General features: G+C 45.2%; 1 protein-coding gene across 1 annotated transcript in view; it reads right to left on the bottom strand.

Moving 5' to 3' along the window:
* Positions 1–255: 255 nt before the first annotated feature.
* Positions 256–20,538, bottom strand: part of SYNPO (synaptopodin) — a 156,139-nt gene continuing 135,856 nt past the window's right edge. The window contains exon 4 of the mRNA XM_063928656.1: positions 256–7,571. Within this exon, the coding sequence (XP_063784726.1) occupies positions 7,032–7,571 (540 nt within the window). The 3' untranslated portion in view covers positions 256–7,031. The remainder of the gene's footprint in view (positions 7,572–20,538) is intronic.

The raw sequence follows: 20,538 nt of genomic DNA, 5'->3' as shown, positions 1-20,538 counted from the left end.
ACAACTCGGAATGAGGGCCTAAGTTACTCTGTTCTTTCTTGATATGGGCAAGTCACACAAACTTTGACAAAAGGATAACGCTGAAAACGAGTCCAGTTGGCAGGTCTGCAAAGTGATTGTGTTCCTTCGACTTTGATAGATGCCCAGTTATGTGACCAGGATCTATCTGCAGCCAATCCCTTTTTGAGCTGCATTCCCCGTCGTTAGTGATGGATGCTGAATTGGAGAAATTATGACCTCAATACAAACAGCAGGTGAAGCATGAAATAATGTTGTTTATTTTGCAGCTGGATATACAAGGTAAACACATCAATGCAAGCGCATACATCACATCTAGCTAAATATAACAAGCAAATGGACGTGTAGACAGGAAGCGGACGAGAGGCCGGGCCCAGAATGCACCTCTGGGCCATTCAGCACATTAATACATGGTTTAGATTCCCCTTTCGCATACAATTACAAATACAATGAATTGTTGTGCTTTCATGCGGCAGTTTATTGAACTTTGGCAGATTATGTTTTCTCTGGTATCAACATGTTTAAATGATGCTCAACCTCATTAAAAGAAAAAAAACTCCTTCGCTTCCGGCAAGATATTTAAAAATAACCTGCAAATATGATATTGTTTTACATCTTAAGTCTGGTGTTAGTCACTGTTTGACATATTTTAGCTGGGACCCAAGTGTCTGTGTGCTACTGTTCTGGGACCTTGAGTATCAGGGTTCACTACGATATGCCGGCGGTCGGGCTCACGGCGACCAGCATACCGGCGCCGGGAGCCCGACCGCCGGCTTACCGACAGTGTGGCGAGCGCAAATGAGCCCCTTGCGGGCTCGCTACGCTCGCCACGCTACGGGCACGGTGGCGCGCTACACTATTTTATTCTCCCTCCAGGGGGGTCGTGGACCCCCACGAGGGAGAATAAGTGTCGGTATGCCGGCTGTCGGGATCCCGGCGCCGGTATACTGTGCGCCGGGATCCCGTCAGTCGGCATACAGAAGACCACCCGAGTATCATTGTGTGGTTATACTATAATCCTAGAGAACACTGTTGTCTATAGACATATCTGACAGATAATGCGGGCCATACATCTGCGACACATTTCCTTGATTCCCTGGCCAGCACGATCAATGAATGGCCGTGGAATCAAGGTTTTGTCCCAATCCCTGATGTATGGAGCCTATAAAACAAACAAAAGTTTTGGGAGCCCAGTTGAGGTCCAGCCCCACAGGTTGTATATCTTTGTCTACTTTAGAGCTGTTTTATCACCACAAAACCCACGCAAAATATTGTTTTATTTAATGAGCCAAAGCCAAAGCTTTAACATGTAAAAAATAAAGACAGACTAAAGCAGTACTATCTTTTCCCAGCAGAGGGCGCTGTGCTTTATTTCTTTCTTATCGCATACTATTTTCTCATCATTCTAGCTTGCAATGTATTTATAAGTCCTGGACTTTGGAAAACTAAAAGAAGACTACGTAGGCAGGGTACACACTTATACCCCTTTCACACCAAAAATGCAGGGACTTAACCCGGGAATTCCGTCCCAGGATCATGCAGGGACATTCCCGGGTTGGCCCCGTTTATACCAGCATTTGGAGCCGGGACGGCACCTTTCATACTGAACCCGGGATGGCCCTGCATTTACCTGCCTCCACGCTGCTGTGCTTCCTCTGCGCGTCTCAGAAAAATCACAAGACCAGGAAGTGCCCTGAATAGCCAATCAGCATCAGCAGAGGCAACCCGGGAAGGCAGGACATGACCCTGCACCGTTCACACTGACCAGGTTCCCGGGAAGATCCCGGGACCAACCCTGGTCGATTGCAGGGTTGAGATGCCGGGCAGGAATCCCGGGATTTTGTCCCTGTACCCTTTCACACTGAGAAATTTCCCGGGTTGATGCGCGTTCATGTGCAATAACATGGGAAATTTTGGTCTGTGTGAAAGGGGTATTAATGATGTGTATCCAGCCCGACATTGGCACTGACAGGACCCGGCATGCGGTTAGTGCCATGTTCGACGGGGGGGTCACGTGCATCCTGCACGATGTCACTGCTTGCGACATCCACCGTCGGCCCTGGGGGTGCAGGGGATGCGGTTGCTATGGGGTCCGAGTCGTCTCTGGGGTCCAGCCCTTAACCTGCACCTAGCTGCTAAGCCCCGCTGGCTGCTTTTTTTTACCTTAGAAATGCGCTGGTGTGCTGCTGCTCACCCGGCTGGCTCCACCTCTCCTGAGTCCTAACGCTGGGAGAAGGCGTGGCCGAGTCTGCAGGGACATCACTGGACCACGGGCACCACTCCTCCTCTCAGCGTCCACCTTCTCATCTAGATGGAGCCGCCCGGGAGAGCAGCAGATACGGGCACACTGCTAATTACTAAAACTGCAGAACACGGCGCCCCAATGGTGAGTGCCCACCCGCTGCAGTTAGTCCGAGGGGGGAAGGGGGGCGGCGGCGGCGGGCAGGCAGGCGGGAGGACCTCTGAGTAACCCTAACCCCCGGCCCCGACTGTCAGTCAGTAAAGCCGAGGGGGAGGGGCTGACTAACTGTGCTATGGGGCCCCAATGTGCATAGCTACACCCCTGCCTGAGGGTACACACTAGATGATGTACCCGATGTGTCACTCCAATTCGTGGGATCGGACGACATATCGTAGTGTGTATCAAACTTAACAGTGAGCTTGCTGACTAGTTCTATACTTTCCTTGCAGCTGCAGGATGCCATTTTTGCTATAATTTTGGAAATTCTTGTTCTGTGTCACCAGACTCCCTCCAGCCTCCAGTCTTTCAAGAGCTCTTTCAAAACCCACCGCTTCACTATAGCCTACCCTACTCCCTTCTAGATTACTGCCCAACATGGTCTACAGTTCATGTCCAAACTGCGGACCTCCAGCTGTTGTGAAACTACATATCCCAGCATGCCCTAACACAGTTTTGCTGTCAGTGAATCTAAAGCTGTGTCAGGGCATGCTGGGATGTGTAGTTTCTCAACAGCTCGAGGGCCGCAGTTTGGACATGCATGTCCTAGGTGGTCACAGCAAGAGTTGCCGTCTTTTCCGAGAGGCCAGAGGACTCCCACCAAATATGGGAGTGTCCCAGAAATGTCTGCACTATCTTTGTCTACCTTGAATATAAATGTGTAGACACAAAATTGAGACAAAATACACTCCAAAAAAACTCCATCCCAAACCCCGCCATGGTCGGCACCTGGGAAGTCAATTTCTTTTTTACTGAAAATCATTCCATGAACTTCATGATGAAGCACATACTTCCCAACTTTATCAGTTTGGCGAGGTTCATGAATCGTCCAAAGAAGGAGAGTTGGGAGTTACAGTATGTGTTTTATTTCAACTGTATCTGTGCAATTAATTTTTATGTCTAATACCTTGGAATTTGACTCGTTACTTGTAATTGTATTTGCGTGACTTGTAATTCTTACCCGTATGATCTGTTTTTATGTTTAATTGCCATTTGTGTTATGTATATGCCGACTGTGCAGTGCTGCAGAATTTGTGGCTCCTTACAAAAAAAACATTAATGATGATGAAGGTGGTGCCATTGTTATATTGTTTAACTTTGGAATAATCTCTTTCCAAAATGATCTGCCAACGACAATAAACACTATGCATACAGATGTGTCCTTATACAACTATGGTCTATACGCCATACGGTGCAAGACGCCTGACACAACTGAGATTATACTAGAGGAGCCTTTGGATTTATCTATTTGTGACATTGTACGCACGGTCATGCTATATAGGGGGCGTGGCTGAATCATATTGGGGTGGTCCGCACCCAACCTTTGGAAAGTTGGGAGATAAGTTCTGAATAAGTATGGAACTATATGAAAACCAGAGAAAGCTGCATCTGAGGTGTTTGGAGTAATACAGTACTAGCGGATGGAAGCAAATAGACTGAGATAACCTTCGGCTCGTCAGCTGTTGTTTAATTACAATCCCAATCATTACCATTCAGACAGATGAGAGTCACAGCCAAGAAACGGAGTGTCACCTCTTCCTACTCTGCAGCCATAACAACCAACGTACAACCGCAGCGCGTGTCTGCTTTAGCTAAGTGCTGACATACTGTATACTGGGCGTCATTTATTCAAAGTGACCCCGTTTCCTTTGTTTGAAAGTTCCAGCCCCCAAACCCAAATAGATGTTTTTTCAGATGCAGTAATGCACGTCGTCCAAACCTCTATGGCACGGGACGTGTTGCATGCTAAGCTCACTCTTTAAAGGTTACCAAGCTAAGAATAGCCTGTAGAAATTTCATCACCACTAGACTGCGACACCTGTAACTGTCCTACAGTCAATGGCCGGTCCCAGCGCAGCTAGAGCGGTGTTTACATGCCTGGAAAATTCTGCATCTGCCAGCAAACATGGACAAATAAACCCTTTCCTGCCTGGCCTGTTAGCTCTGCGCACACTTCCTCTCCGTCTCATCCACTCCGTGCTGTGACAACTGACTTTAATAACATTAATGTTACAGAGACGTCTTAGCAACCATCACCATTGTTACTGGCTTTGTATAACTATAGACTGTACAAATCCATAAAACCCAGTGATATGTGGAGATAAGGAATGTTAATGTTTGACGCTGCATCTGGATTTATAATAAATCACATATATTGTCCCCTGCTGCATGCAATTTGCAGTATCTATTCGTTATGTGCATGTTCCATAACTCCCAGCATTTATAAAGCCAAAAGCATAGCAAAATAAGCTCCGCCCATGCCATCCAAACACATAATCACGCCCACTTTTTTGGTGAAGCCCTGACTACTCCAGTGCAAGCTCCGCCCCTTCCGATATATTCTCTTCATTGTGTGAGCTCATGGATGATGCTGAAGATTATTATTTAAAGTACAATATAAATAGTTTGGCCCCATGACCATCAAAAGTGCACATTAAGGGGGAGATATATCAAGCATCAGAGAGAGATAATATGAAGCGGTTGCCCATAGCAACTATCAGCACCTGTCATTTCATAGACTGTGCTCGCTAAATGACAGTAGCTGACTGATTGCTTTGGCCAACTTTTCCATTTTATCTCTTTCCAAGACTTGATAGATCTCCCCTCCTACAGTAAGTCTTACATACATGCCCTGACTTTCATATTGACTAAAAGTCCCATGACTCTCATAAATCATTTGAACTTTCTGTAACCAGCCTATTCAGATAATTTTATAAACAAAATAAAAAAAAACCTAATGTTGAGCATCATTCAATCCTGCTTTACACACATTGGTAAGTCTGTGGCAGTATTACATACACATGTAATTCACAATCTGCTCAAAACTTTTATTATCAGGCAGATTAGTCATACAGCGTGGTGAAAACTGTGTGCAGTGCATTAAATTGCTACTCAGTACGTCCGTATAAGCCTACAGGTCATATCCCACAAGACGTCCATCTCACAGGAATTCTGCCTTTGTCAACATACACAATCTATATTTTGAAGACGTTTAAAGGACCATGGAAAACTAAAGTGCAAATTGCCTGATATGTACACAGCTGCTAGTAACATTCCCAAATATATATAGCAAAAATTTCACGCAGAAACTTTTATCCACAATACCAGCCTTTCCATTAGGAAACCAAGGAGAAGGAGATGCAATGCTAAAATAGACTTTTTTTGAGCCTGGCTTGTAGCAGAGAACAGTAGATTGCACAACACAGGGTTGGATACAACCTTAAAGCTGCATAACTATTTGGGGGAAAAAATCCCTAAACTGGCCACTCCTGCTTGCTTTAGTCTAGGGATAAAATTGTAGCACCGCCCATAAACTGGAGGAGGCGTGAGTGGAAAGAGATTGCAATTTGTTATTGGTCCTCCCACTAACTCCCCTTCCTCCCTTCCTTCCTCTCTGCAGCCATTTAAAAATGGAAATTTTTACATATACATTTGCAGATATTAGAAGATGCCTATTTATACTTGATGAATATATTTTTTCGGTTTTGTGGTCCTTTAAGCAGTGCGCTTCACTCCAGCTGTTCTTAAACTATGTCCTTCACAAGCCTTAAACGGCCAAGCAAGGAGATGATTGTAGATATGTGCCCGGTCCTAGAGTCAGTCAGTACCTTCACTTTCACAACACAAACTATTTTTCTTTGGCATTTTGCTACTTACGTCACTCACTCTTTATCGACGGAGCATTACTACAAAACTCTTTCCCATTTGTATCCTGAGGACCTGTGCACGTTCCCTGCCATGGAAAGTCAAAAGCATTTATAGTGCATTGATAAATGTGCAGTGTTGAAAGCATATGCGTAAAATACTGCAAGGTTTTTTTTTAGTCAGTGCAAAGCCAGAATCCGGACGAGCCCCCAATTTCTGGTCTGTTACCCCATGCCAAGATAGTCCTGTTATCAGATTCTGATTCAAAAGCACAAGAGGCCAACAGTCATCATCCCTCATAGGCAGACCAAGTCTTCCAAACAGTTTCATAGGAGAAAAATCAAGGCATCTGATGGTATTTGCACAAAATTGTACATAGATGATCTTGGGAAGTGTCCACAGTTTATAATAAAAAAAGTTGCAACTTTTTATACTTTTTCTACTGCAATCATTTTCCTGCCATCATTTGCAATGTTCCAAACCTCACAGTGACAGCAATATAATACGATTTTTCCATAGCATTCTTTTTTTTTTTTGCTTTCAGTCTTGCTATTTGTATATAAAAATGTTACCGCTGGATTAAAGATAATGTAAAAAAAAATTGGAGGCTGATTTAGAAGATAATTAATAAAATGTACAACTTTTTATTGTGTAACCAAAATTATTTAAAATAGTCCACATTCTTTACAAGGAAATTACTCTACTTATTGGGTAATTATTTTGTTTTCAATGAATACCCAGGCTTCTACAGAGCTTGGCTCTGCAAACTTGGAACTGATTATTTCAATTTAAAAAAAAAATAATTTTATTTTTTTCTTTTAAATATTTTGGCAGTATTGGGCATTGGTGAGTTGGTCGGACCCAACAGGTTGAGCTGAAGTTTACCAGAACTCATGATGGGCAGAATTGTTCATGGAGTGTAAGTGAAAGGTGAGCTCGAAGGTAGACTATCTCTCTTCAACCTCATGCTCCCATACCAGCCCCTGGGCGAGAATGGATAACTTCGGAATCCTGGAGATTTTGCCCCAGAATCTTCAGACTCTAGAGAAATGTCGGAACCTGTTGGGGACCTCCTTCCTCGAGGTGTTGCTGGCAGTGAGGATCCATTGCGAACAGTGGGGCTCCATGGGGTGTTGATATGAACAGGGGACTGAGGACTTGTAACTCCCCATGGTGAGGTGCTCTTGCGCTTTGCTGCGTTGATGATGTTACGGGCAATTAGAGCTTTCATCTGTTTCCCGGCTTTCGATTCAACTTCCATTCTGAAAGGTGATGGGGATTGGGACCTCTCACTCCAAGCAGGAGACATGGAGCGTGGTGGAGGACTTTGTATAACTGGACCTTCGTCATAACCCGGTGAGGATACAGAGGAGCTTCCCCACCCATCCAGTGATCCTTGATGTTGCAGAGTTCTGTAGTTTGAGGTTGCTGGCACAAATTCCCTGTTTTTCTGTTGATAAAAAATATATATTTTTGTTTATTTACAGAAACACTGTGGTTGCTTCGAACAACAATAGTATATAATTAAAAATAAATGAGAATCTGATAGTTATTTACGGCCATTTTCCAAATCTGTACAAAAAAAATATTAAATACCCTATCGTCTGATGTCAAACTTCTCCTGTGTTCTTGTAAACAAGATGACAGGGAGGAATATTTGTGGGGAAAGTAGGGGTCCACTTTATTTATAATTAAGTAATTAATAAGAGCGATAGAGGGCAGGTAAAGTAGGGTGGTGAAGAAAGAACGTCCCACTGAGCGATATCACCATCTGCTCACCAACTCCACATAGGCCTAAACGGAGGCCAGCCCATCACCACAGCTTTTTTTTAATTATTATTATTATTATTTTTTTTCCCATGAATATGGCAGTCACTGTGTGGGATAAGTGATGTCATCATTTTAAACCTGTGTTTAAATAACAGTATTAAAATAATACATTCGCTCCCGTGATGCCAAAATATTTACACTGTAAGTCCCACTTTGGTAATATAAGCCAGTGTTATATCTATTGGGTTATTATATAAATACATGAATAATGAATGTCATAATAATGGTAGATATTATAGGCCGTACAGTAGATATATGCTCCCTTACGAGTTTGTACAGTTATGTCTTAAACCTTAAAATGCAACACACATTTTAAAATACATAAAGACACTGTTAGCCACACTCAGTGTACATTTGTACATTATTAACAAATCTTAGTCTTGAAAATGTATTGCACAAAGCTTAATAATTTTACTGGTTTTATTCCTGGAATATACAGATGGGTCCTCCATTATCTAGGCTGTTTCTGCACCTAGACGGAGGTTTAGTCACGCCTAGGAGATAGCTTAGGTTGCTGAGTTTAATCACGGACAGGCGCGACTAGATACTCAGCATGCAATACACATCTCCACCACTGGGTGGCTAATGCTCCACTAATCCTGTACTTTAGATCGAATAGCGGCAGATTGATCTACAGTACAAGCTCTGGCAAATGGTCAGTGACGACTGTAATGTTAATATACAGTCCTGTACTGCATAGTGTACACACAGATGGTGACCAATGGTCAGACGGAGAGAGTTAAAAAAATAAATAGTTTATACAGACACAAACGAACATGTTAAAACACTTGTGTACGCAGATGCAACTAATGTGTGAAAGGAATAATGTAGCTCATTGACTTTAAAGTATGTACAGTGTACTAAATACCGTGCTTTTGCAATATGAGAGTCTGAGTCCCCTCTCCCTATGGGGTCTATTCATGAAGCAGTCAAAAGAGTGGATAGGTGAGCCTGTGGAGAAGTTGCCCATTGCAACCAATCAGCTGTTCCGTACAATTGTTTTGTATGCAAATGATAAATGTTACTTCAATGCTGATTGGTTCCCATGGGCAACTTCTCCACTGGAAAAATAGATTTTTCTTAAATGTCTCTCTAGTGTTTTCTACATATATTTATTAACTAAATTTCCTTGGAAATGATGCTGAATTTGCAGTTCTGCATAATTTAAGTAACAAGCCTATTTAACAAAGCCACAATTCAGGACAATACTAATGCTGCAGATCGCAGACCCATTATTCGCCTTGCGCACTGTGTTCTGGTGCAATTTACTAAACTCAGAAAAATGTAGCTAGGCCCCGAAGCTCTTGTCATTTGCGTTAGCCATTGTAGCCTATAGGCTACAGCAGTTTCCCATACTCTGCCATTACAGTCAAAGTTTTAAGGATATCCATGTTCGAGCACAGGTGACATAGGGGGTTTATTTACTAAGCCTTGGGTGGAGGTAAAGTGGACGGAGATAAAGTACCAGCCAATCAGCTCCTAACTGTCATGTTACAGGCTGTTTTTGAAAAATGACAGTTAGTGGCATTATCAGTAACAGTATGGCACCACAGTTTTTATAGGGGGTCTATTTACTAAGCTTTGGACGGAGATAAAGGGGGACATATACTAAGCAAAGATAAAAGTGGAGAAGTGAGCCAGTGGCTGCTCTGTGTACTTTTATAGTATGCAAATTATAAATGTTACGTCAATGCTGATTGGTTGCCATGGGCAACTTGTCCACTGGCTCACTCTCCACTTTTATCACTGCTTAGTACATCTCCTACAAAGTACCAGCCAATCAGCTCCTAACTTCCATGTCACAGGCTGTGTCCACTTTATCTCCATCCGAGGCTTAGTAAATAGACCCCTTAGATCAGTGGTTCCCAAACTTTTTTTGAATCACGGCGCCCTAGAGTATCAAAAAAAATTTCATGGCACCTCTAGGCCAAAAGTTTCTTATTGGAAAATGTGGAAATAAATATTCAAATAATTCAATTGTGTTTATATATATATATCATCTTTAGGTTCTATTGTGTGGTGAGGGACAAGGTTTACTTCTGTTTGGCCACATATTTTTATGACTGGCAGCCACCAGCACTGGTTTTGCCTATTATATTGACCATGAATAATTTGAATTGAACCTGGACCACCAACCCAGGGCACCCCTGCAAGTGTCCAGTTTGAGAACCACTGCCTTAGACTCAATAAATAACATGAAAAATCAATATTTGCACACAGTTTTAAGCACAGCAAAATAGTGCAAGTAACTTTGCACCTTGGTAAAACCATGTTGCACAGCCAGCGGGGAAGATTTCAAAGAGAGCGATTTACGCTGGGTACACACCTGAACGATCTTGCGGTGGGCTGATACGATGTTACATTTTATCGTGACTGCGTACGCGCTGCATGATCCGTTGTACAGTATCAATGTTAGCAAACCACATCATGCGCTGCACCCTCCCATTTGTTGTGTAGCACAACTCATCAAACAATGAATTGCGGGTACACAGTGGGGGTCATTCCGAGTTGTTCGCTCGCTAGCTGCTTTTAGCAGCATTGCACACGCTAGGCCGCCGCCCTCTGGGAGTGTATCTTAGCTTAGCAGAAGTGCGAACGAAAGATTCGCAGAATCGCGAATAGATAATTCTTAGCAGTTTCTGAGTAGCTCCAGACCTACTCACAGATTGCGATCAGCTCAGGCCGTTTAGTTCCTGGTTTGACGTCACACACACGCCCAGCGTTCGGCCAGCCACTCCCCCGTTTCTCCAGACACTCCCGCGTTTTTCCCTGACACGCCTGCGTTTTTCCGCACACTCACAGAAAATGGCCAGTTTCCGCCCAGAAACACCCACTACCTGTCAATCACACTCCGATCACTTCAACGATGAAAATTCTTCGTTCGGACGTGAGCAAATCAACTAAGTTTTGAGCAAAAATACTTTGCGCATGCGCACTGCATACCATGCGCATTTTTGCCTTAATCGCTCCGTTGCGAAAATCGGCAACGAGCGAACAACTTGGAATGACCCCCTGTATACGATGGTCGTTGCAATTCATTGTGTGTACCCAGATTTTTATTTGGAAGGGGCATGTCTGAGCTCAAATCTAAATGCAGTGTAAAAATATAGCTGCCCAGTATTTGTGGGCTACAGGCAAAGGCATGGCAACATGGTATGTTCCAGATACAATTGTTCAGATATTTAGTGGGCAAAAATAATTTTAGGGCATGAAGTTCAATTGTTCTATCAGTGCAATGTAAAGGCAGAGACTTGCGGAATGCGTGCACACCCTCACAGGCTGTGATATAATACTGTCACTCTGCACTACTGAATGACCCTATGGCGTAATCAGAATTTTTTTCTACACCCTCTTTTCAATTGTCTGGACGATTCAGGGAGTGCTACAGTATGTAATGGACGTAATATGCCTAAAGTACGATGTCATCTACAGACCCACCCTAACAATTAGACTCCAGCTGTTATGCTATTCACCTGATAGTCCACAGTCACACATCAGTGAATTACAGTCCCATCAGTGTAGTAAGGCAGACGTAACATTGATGATGACTGAGGGAAGGGCCAATGACCTAACCTGATTATGTGTACAGTGAACGAAATGTATGACTGTCATATTCACAGGCGTAGAATTATAACATACTGTACATAGAAGTATATACATCTTCTGAAGGTAAAAGAGATCTTAATACAGATTGTGTCTCCCATATCTGAAGTGCTTGTGACCAGAAGTATTTAATTTTTGGATTTTTCATACCATAATCAAATATCTAGGGTACAGGACCCAAATTCATATAGAAAATGCATTTATGTTTCATATACACCTTATACACTTAGCCTAAAGGTATATATATATATATATATATATATATATATACAGTATGTGTGTGTGTATATATATATATATATATGTGTGTGTATATACAGTGTATATGTATGTATATATATATTTTTTTTTTTTATTTTTTTTTTTTTAATCACTTTGTACATGGCTGGTATTCAATTAGCTACCCGAAGCATAATCCCCTATAATTGCCGGGTGTAGGGTCTAATTCAATAGCCCCCCAATGAATCATTTAGCTGCAGTAAATTACCCCCCCTTTGTGTACATTGAACCATCAGAAAGAAAAGGTATCAATTTCCTCAGTCCCACTCCACAGAATGTGCCCTGTACGGTACTGAGCAGCACCGATGGCTACCGCAGTATTTTACCTATCATTATGCTTTTAAAAAAACAATGCTTACATACTGTGAAATCCACCATCATGGCAGCTCCCATCTCCTATGAGATGTTAGTCTAGAGTAGACAGTGCAAGACTTTGTGCCATGGTGCCAAAGGAGCAAATCACCTTCAGGGTCATCTTTGAATTCAAACATAAAACCTGATATGTATGGAAGATCCCCAGTTTTAAAATTACATGTTGAAATCCAAAAATGTCCCCCTTTTTATTGTGAGTGCGTCCTGTGCCCACAGACAAGGTCATAGCGTGGGTGGAGCAGCTGGAGCTTGTGCTATGGGAACCAGCTGCCCTGCTAGATGATGCCATGGTGCCGGGCTGTTTCCTGCTCAGCTGTACTCTGACTGCAGTGATCTAAATGCTCTCATCTCCATGCTGAGCCCTGGCTGCATGTTATATAGCACCTCGTTCCTCTTCACTGCAGGACAGAGGGGAACTTGGGGGGCCATTTATCACACTCTCTACAGAGTACTAGTGGAGGCGTTGCCCATAGCAACCAATCTCATTCTTGCTGTCATTTTATAGAATACACTAACTAGATCCATGATAGCCACAATCTGATTGGATGCTTAGAAGGCGCCCTGTCCTGCTGTACAAGAAGCTCCACTTAGCTTACATAGCAGGCGGAGATGTATCATACACAGGAGGAGATGTATCAAAGCTTGGAGAGAGATAAAGTGGGCGGAGATAAAAGTACCAACCAATCAGCTCCTAATTGTCATTTTTCACACAGGTCTATTAATGAAGCAGTGAAAAGCGTGGAGAAGTGAGCCTGTGAAGAAGTTGCCCATGGCAACCAATCAGCTGCTGTGTACAATTGTACAGTATGCAAATTATAAATGTTACTTCAATGCTGATTGGTTGCCATGTTCAACTTCTCCACTATCTCACTTCTCCACACTTTTCACTGCTTCATGAATAGACCCCACAGCCTGTAACGGGTGTGGATCATTAGATCGACAGTGTCTAGGTCGACAATGTTTAGGTCGACAGTCACTAGGTTGACAGGGTCAGAAGGTCGACATGTTCTAGGTCGACAGGTCAAAAGGTCGACATGAGTTTTTTATGGGGTTTTTTGGTGTCGTTTTCTTCGTAGAGTGACCGGGAACCCCAATTAGTGCACCTCACATTCGGGCAAGGTGCCTCAGATTACCGTTCCAATCGTAGTCCACGTGAATCGTTAAGTATGAAAAAGTTTAAAAAAAAGATATATTTTTTTAAAACTCGTGTCGACCTTTTGACCTAGAACATGTCGACCTTCTGACCCTGTCGACCTAGTGACTGTCGACCTATAGTGGCCGACCTAGACACTGTCGATCTTCAGACCGGATCCCGCCTGTAACATGGCAGCTAGGGGCTGTGGCAGGATGGCACTAGTCTGCGCACAGTAGATGCATACATACGCATGCACCCGTCTTCTGCTCCTTTGCAGAATGATCTCACACAAGGTAGATAAATACTTGTGTACATCTCCTCGGGCTCAGACCCACTGTGACCTGCCATGCCTCCACACACGACAATGCAGCCACATTGCACGGCTCAGGGAGTACTGTGCATAACCAGATCAGCTACAGCAATACTGGATTACTAAGATGTGCACAGCTATTGCTGCTTGGCTATCTTCGTGAGAGGAGTTGTAATGGAGAATAGTAATAACGGCTAATGAAGTTAGTACATGGCATTGCCAAATGTCGTCTCAGCGAATAGAGACGTGTAAGAGACTTCAAAGGCAGTGGAAACTCCTGGCCGGACCGCAATATTTATCACAATTAGCTGAAGGACTTGGCAGCAGCATGGCGTACCTGGCTACAGAGGGCCTCACCGAACAGAATGTAAACCAATCAAGGGATACTGAAGCCCAATCCTGGGACGCTCACTTAAGCCACGTATTCTCCGCGGCTGCTGAAAAAAACATGGCCAGTCTCAATGACTATTATGCGGGTGCCAGAGATTTCTTTCCCTTTATCAAGAATATGGCAGCATGCAGTGAGCAACGTTTGAGACAGCAAGAAACAAAAAGTACAGATCAGCCATGGCCCATGGCATATCTAAACATATTACGGATTTCATATATTTTTTTACATTTATTAAGGAATCTATTTATTAAACCCCCAATGAGGAATATTTGAATCTTCTGACACCCCCTTTTCTCTGGAAAGGGGGATTTAATTCCAGATGTTTGCGAGGTGCCGTCAGAATGTTATTGGAGTGGTAATAATGCCAGCACCTCGCGTCCACCACCTTCGCCAAATTGTCTTGGGCAACAGCAATAGGAAAATAAGTAGGACAATCACAACCAGTTCATTTTTAGGGATGTAGTTAATTTAGCGAAGGACGGGATTCCGGCGGTCCAAATACTGACACCGGAATCCCGAAGGATGCCATAAGACCAGTGTCTAAATCCCAACGGAGGTCAGGATGCCGGCGTCAAATTATGACGGCCGGAATCCCGATCGTTCAGAAAGCGGATGGGTGGAGGTAAGGTTTAGGCACTAGAAGGGGGGTTAAGGTCAGGGTGTAGGGACAGGAATGTTATGGTTAGGTGTAGGGATGGGGGTTTAGGGTTAGGCACTAAGAAGGGGAGTTTAGGGTTAGTTACCAAGCGGGAAGGGTTAGGGTTAGGCAGCAGGGAAGGGAGGGTCAGGGTTAGGCAGCAGGGAAGGGAGGGTCAGGGTTAGGCAGCAGGGAAGGGAGGGTTAGGGTCAGGCCCCACCGGGAACAGTTAGGGTCAGGCCCCACCGGGGACGGTTAGGGTCAGGCACCCACAAGGGAGGGTTAAGGGCAGGCCCCACCGTGGACGGTTAGGGTCAGCCACTCACAAGGGAGGGTTAGGGTCAGGCCCCACCAGGGACGGTTAGGGTCAGACACCCACAAGGGAGGGTTAGGGTAGGGAACAGGTGAGGGTTACGGTAATTTCTGGGGGGCTGTCAGGATTCTGATCGCTGGCATTTCGTCAATCGGTATATCATACTGAATCACATTTTTAAACAGGTGAAACCTGATATGATGTAGTGACCTTATAAGATAAGCCATGCGTATCACCACAGAGGAAGTAAGCTAGTCTAAGTTCTGGCTCATTTTGTCAAATTTAAATATGCAGGAACAAGTTCAGTGATATATAGCATAACTGCCTACTTTATATACCTCCCCTCCGTTATCTTGGAATTCAAGGGGCAAGTGTGTAAGACGTGATCATGTGACAGGCGCCACCAGCTCCCCCTGCCAGCTCTGCATGAAGGTGCAAACTGCATCCTCATGCAGTAGAGGGGAGCCCTGATGATGCAAATCAGGCCATCAAGGCCACACCCACTGCACAGTTAACAGAAAAGAATTCGAGGGACAAATTAGGCCCGAGAATAAATAAGCGTCCTGGGTTTTTTAAAAGAAGGAGCCTGGGGCAGGGATTAAGGGAAAGGGGGAGGGGGAGGGGGGGGGGGGGATAGAGCAGGTAGCACAGTAGGGTCCTATAGGAAAAAGGGGAGGAGAGTTACCTGGGAGGTACAAAAGACCAGGAAGACCAGGCAGGCTCCCTCTTTCATTGCTGATCAAGGATCCAAGAAGGCACCAGTAATCCTAGGAAGGAATAAGTATCTTTTTTAATTCACCCCCTCCCTCCACCTCTCCTCACACACACGCAGATCAGCCTTGTACCCAAGGGCACATGGTACCTCTCTCCCCCCACCGCTGACCACTGCCGTTAGTCAGCTCCACATTCAACGGCACAGGGTATACACTCCAGCGGTGTCCCTGCTGCAGCATGCCCAGGCCAGTAAGCGAGGCCCCCCCCCCCCACGCACCTTATGCAGACCGATGTCCACCCTTTCTCGCCCGCCCACAATACATCCGCCCGCCTTACCAGCAACCCCCGCAGGATAGATGCGGCGGCAGCAGCGGGCGGCCCGGGCCTCGGTTCCCCCCGACAGCCATGGCTATCCCCCGACGTGAGACGCCCGTTCACTCCCCCGGCACCGGCAGTAGTGTTCCCCCCCCACCTGGTTACAGGCCATGTCCGCCCAAATAACCCCCGCCCTCGCCAGCTCTCCAGAGACGGGCCCCACAAGCAGCGGAGCAGCACCCACAAGCACCGCACGCCACTCGGCCTTAGCCATCCCCAGGCCGAAGCAGCACGCACGCACAGCCCCCCCCCCCCCCCCCCCGGCGCCCGAGACAGGCCGCCCCGGTTACCTCCGGCCGCTCGACACCCATGCTGCAGGCGCCAGGAGGGTTCGAGAGGTGTTCCCCCTTTCATTCCTGGCCCACGCAGGACGGACAGGGTGCCCAGCACAACGGAAGTCGCCCCGCCCCCCGCAGCATCACGTCCTCTCTGGCCGGTACTCTGAGTGCCGCGGGCAACCATCCCTCACCGCGCTGCAGGGCCCGGGTCAAGCCATCGGCGCTGGGCTCGCCCAACCCCCTCCCCCCTCCGGGCAACCCCTCTTCAGTCACGCTGGGCAGCCCAGCAGGGGGGCGCCCCAGCCTCCGGCTTCAGCGGGAATAGCCCCCCCCGCCGGGTCCCGGACACCCGCCATACCCCTGCACGCACGCCGGGCAATCGGGCAGTGGGACGCCGCGGCATCCAGCTCAGCTGGGAATAGTCCGCCCCCCCTCCCCCCCGCCAAGGCCCGGTCAAACCCCCCCCCCCCCCCCCTTCCCCACGCCGCCCGGCACGGGGCATATATATAGCGCTATAGCGCCAGCCCTTCCGCCCCCGCAGCTAGCGAACAGAGCCCAGTCCCCCAACGCACACATGGCGGTAGCCTTCGTAGCTCAGGGGGCTAGTAGCTGGTCTGGACTGATGATAATGGTGGGATCCCTGGTTCGGATCCCATGTGGATTTCCAGCCCCGACAGCCAGTTCCTGCTTCCCACATTAATCCAGATACAGTAGTACTTCCCCCCCCCCCCCAGCCCACAGGGGGCGAAACCTTTCTATTTATTTATTAATTTAATTTATCGGGTTGTTAATTAAGTATTTATTTCCATAATTTTTCCCCTTTTCTGTCATGTTACTTTGTAATATGGTATTTTTCCCTTTCACTTACGGTACTTACTTACAGACGATCAGACTACATGTCTCGTTTCTCCTTACGGCTTAGCTTTGGGCGGGGCCCACGTGAAACTTTGCAATCTAATGATTCCTTAGGAAGCACGCAGAGGGTTCTCCCAGATAAGTATCATGTATTTACAGGTTATGGGTATTGCTGCTGCGCTGTGGCTTAGTTGGTTACTTAATTACTGATAGCATGTCCAGCAGACGCTATCTGGCTGGGGGTTATCTTATCTCCCCTCCTCCAACAATGGTGGTGGTTCCCTTTCATCTTCTCCCCTGCACATAACCCCTCACAGCAGTATGACCAGTGTACGGTATACGAGGGAGGGGGGGGGGGAAATAAAAATACATAAATAAATGAAATAAAAGGGCAGGGGGGGATGGGTAGAATTACAGGGTGGGGGAGTTATTGCAGCGCATAGTGTGTAATGGTGTCATAGTAGACAGTATAACATGGGTCAGTGATTATATTGCAGAGCCAGCATTAAATTACAGCGTATAAAGTATGATAGGGTTATAATATGCGAGTGATGGAAGGATCGCAGAAGGGCAACGGCATGTATATATTGCAGGGTAGAATAGGTACTAGTAATGCTGCTTTCACATCGCAAAACCTGCTTTTGAAATGGTATTTGAAACGGTTCTTAAAACGGGTCTGAGCAGTTAAACCCCCTTCACATCTCACGTGGTAACCAGTATATTACCATTTCATTACCTTTTTGGTACCTTTCACACTGAACCCGTTTCACACATAGAAAACAGTGGTTGTCATTATAAAGGGACTTTTCTAGCCCGCACATTATTAATAAGTATTAAGTAATTAATTATTAATAATTTTGGATAGCAGTACGATGGAACCCAGCAGCTTGAAGCATTTTGCTATGTTTTTATATACGAGGGTATTCTTGACTGTCCCAGTAATTGGGCAGCAGATTTCCTCATCCCCTCTGATCCTAAAGCAGCTCCCTCACCGCTGCATCACTCCAATTAGACATCTTATAATGGCGTTGCAGTATAAAAATATAAAGCCACTCTCACATGTGTCTCCTGTGTCTTCCAAGCTGTTTCCTGGTTGTGGCTGCTGACATCACTCATGGAGACAGCCTATGACCTGCTGGGGCTTGCAAATACCGCTTCAGACCCTTTCACACTGCACAGTGAAATGGGACAGAAACGGGGAGGACCCTTCTGTTACCGTTTAAAAATACCTGTAGTTTGAAAGCGGTAAATTGAAGGGGACCCTTTCACATCGCAATTTGACCCGTTTAGGAAGCCAGTTAAAATGGCAAAATACCGGGTACGGTCTGCGGTGTGAAAGGGGAAGTATACGAGATAAAGCAAAGCAGCGATGTCATTGCCGCAGGGGTATATTACAGGGTACGGGTCGTACTAGGTATACAGCGTAATGATTACTGAGGGCATTGCGGCAAGAGGATATTTCAGCATCATAGGTATACTAGCGGGCTAATATAAAGCTTAATACCGGAGCGAATGGCCGGGGGGTATTTTGCGGATTATAGAGGGGAATAGCGATAAATTATATAATATAAGACAGAACAGTCATCGCATTGCCGTGAGCATGTATTTTTGCATGGATAGGAGGTATATAAGAACAGTATAATACAGATCAGTGTGGGACAGTCACGCACCATAACGTTCATATTAGCAAATCTTTCAGTATTACCCGTGGCCTTAGATCCATTATTATTGTATTACAGTTAGTAGGAAGGCGTCACAGGCGATTGGCAATGCCTTGCACAGTCCATACATTAGAAAATGCATGGGTACACAGAGCATAACGAGGCAGTAACAAAAACCAAAAATAATAATAATAATAATAATAATGAATAAATAAAAATAAATAAAAAATAGACAGGCCACGATTTGCATAGCGCGGTACAGCTCAGCGCTGCACAGTACAACTTCCACTGTGCTAAACGCATGGTTTAATCCCCTGGCATTGTATTATGTGGTATATAGTTATAATGATAACCGCTTGTTATATAACCTGAGTGTCATACGAAAGGCAGGCCTGGGAGACAAAGCAAGTAGCGATAGCGATCTCAATAGAAAAACCATCAAAGCGGCTTTGGGGAATACGCAGTATTATGTTCACTTAGGTAGCAGAATAGCAGAAACGCACCATTTATGGGGCAATGGTTAGCATTACGGCCTCGCAGCGCTGAGGTCATGGGTTCAATCCCAGTTCTTAATTCATATTACATTTACTAGCTATGCATTTAAGCGCTGAATAAGTTTGTTCCATAACCAAACGGTCATACAAAATGCAACAAGTAGCGGTAGCGATCACAGTAAAAACCCATCAAAGCTACTTTAGTGAACGTGCAATATGAGGGTCGCTTATGGTATCATAATAAGGTAGACAGGACAGAAGGAAAAGGAAAGCCAAAGGTCCAGGCGCAAAGCGAAGGTTTAAGGGCTGAATAGTACCTCATCTCTGCATAAAGTAGGGGTCAAGGCTGCATGTGCCTTAGCGGTATACGGGATAACGTAGGACAACTATAGTCTGGCGCAAGGCATGAATATCAAGTCAGCGTAAACGCACCAGTATGTGGCAATGGGTAGTATTACGGCCTCACAGTACTTAGGTCATGGGTTCAATCCAGTTAAGAGCATTCTTTGTGGAGTCTGTATGCACTCTCGGGTGTCTTATTTCATATGTCAGTTGCTAGGTATAGATCATAGGGCGCTATATGATGAGTATACCTAAACCGGATTGAACCCGTTAGGATGTAGAATTGTTGTTTTAATTTCGGCACCGTTAGGATGTAGAAATTTTTTATTTTCGGTGGTGGCACCGATAGGATGTAGAAAAATTTAATTTAATTTCGGTGGTGGCACCGTTAGGATGTAGAAATTTTTATTTTATTTTCGGTGGGGGCACCGATAGGATGTAGAAATTTTTATTTTATTTTCGGTGGTGGCACCGTTAGGATGTAGAAATTTTTATTTTATTTTCGGTGGTGGCACCGATAGGATGTAGAAATTTTTATTTTATTTTCGGTGGTGGCACCGATAGGATGTAGAAATTTTTATTTTATTTTCGGTGGTGGCACCGTTTAGGATGTAGGAATTTTTATTTTAATTTCGGTGGTGGCACCGTTTAGGATGTAGAAATTTTTAAATTTTATTTTCGGTGGTGGCACCGTTAGGATGTAGAAATTTTTTATTTTCGGTGGAGGCACCGTCAGGCCATTCGAAAGTGTAATTATCAACTGACAAGACATGGCAGTAGTGGCACGTAAGGGGTTGCCAGCGGCCGAGATCAAAAAGCTGGGCAGGT

This window comes from Pseudophryne corroboree, chromosome 6 (genome assembly GCF_028390025.1).
Source record: "Pseudophryne corroboree isolate aPseCor3 chromosome 6, aPseCor3.hap2, whole genome shotgun sequence".
Classification (NCBI taxonomy): Eukaryota; Metazoa; Chordata; class Amphibia; order Anura; family Myobatrachidae; genus Pseudophryne; species Pseudophryne corroboree.
This window is presented reverse-complemented; position numbering and strand designations above follow the sequence as displayed.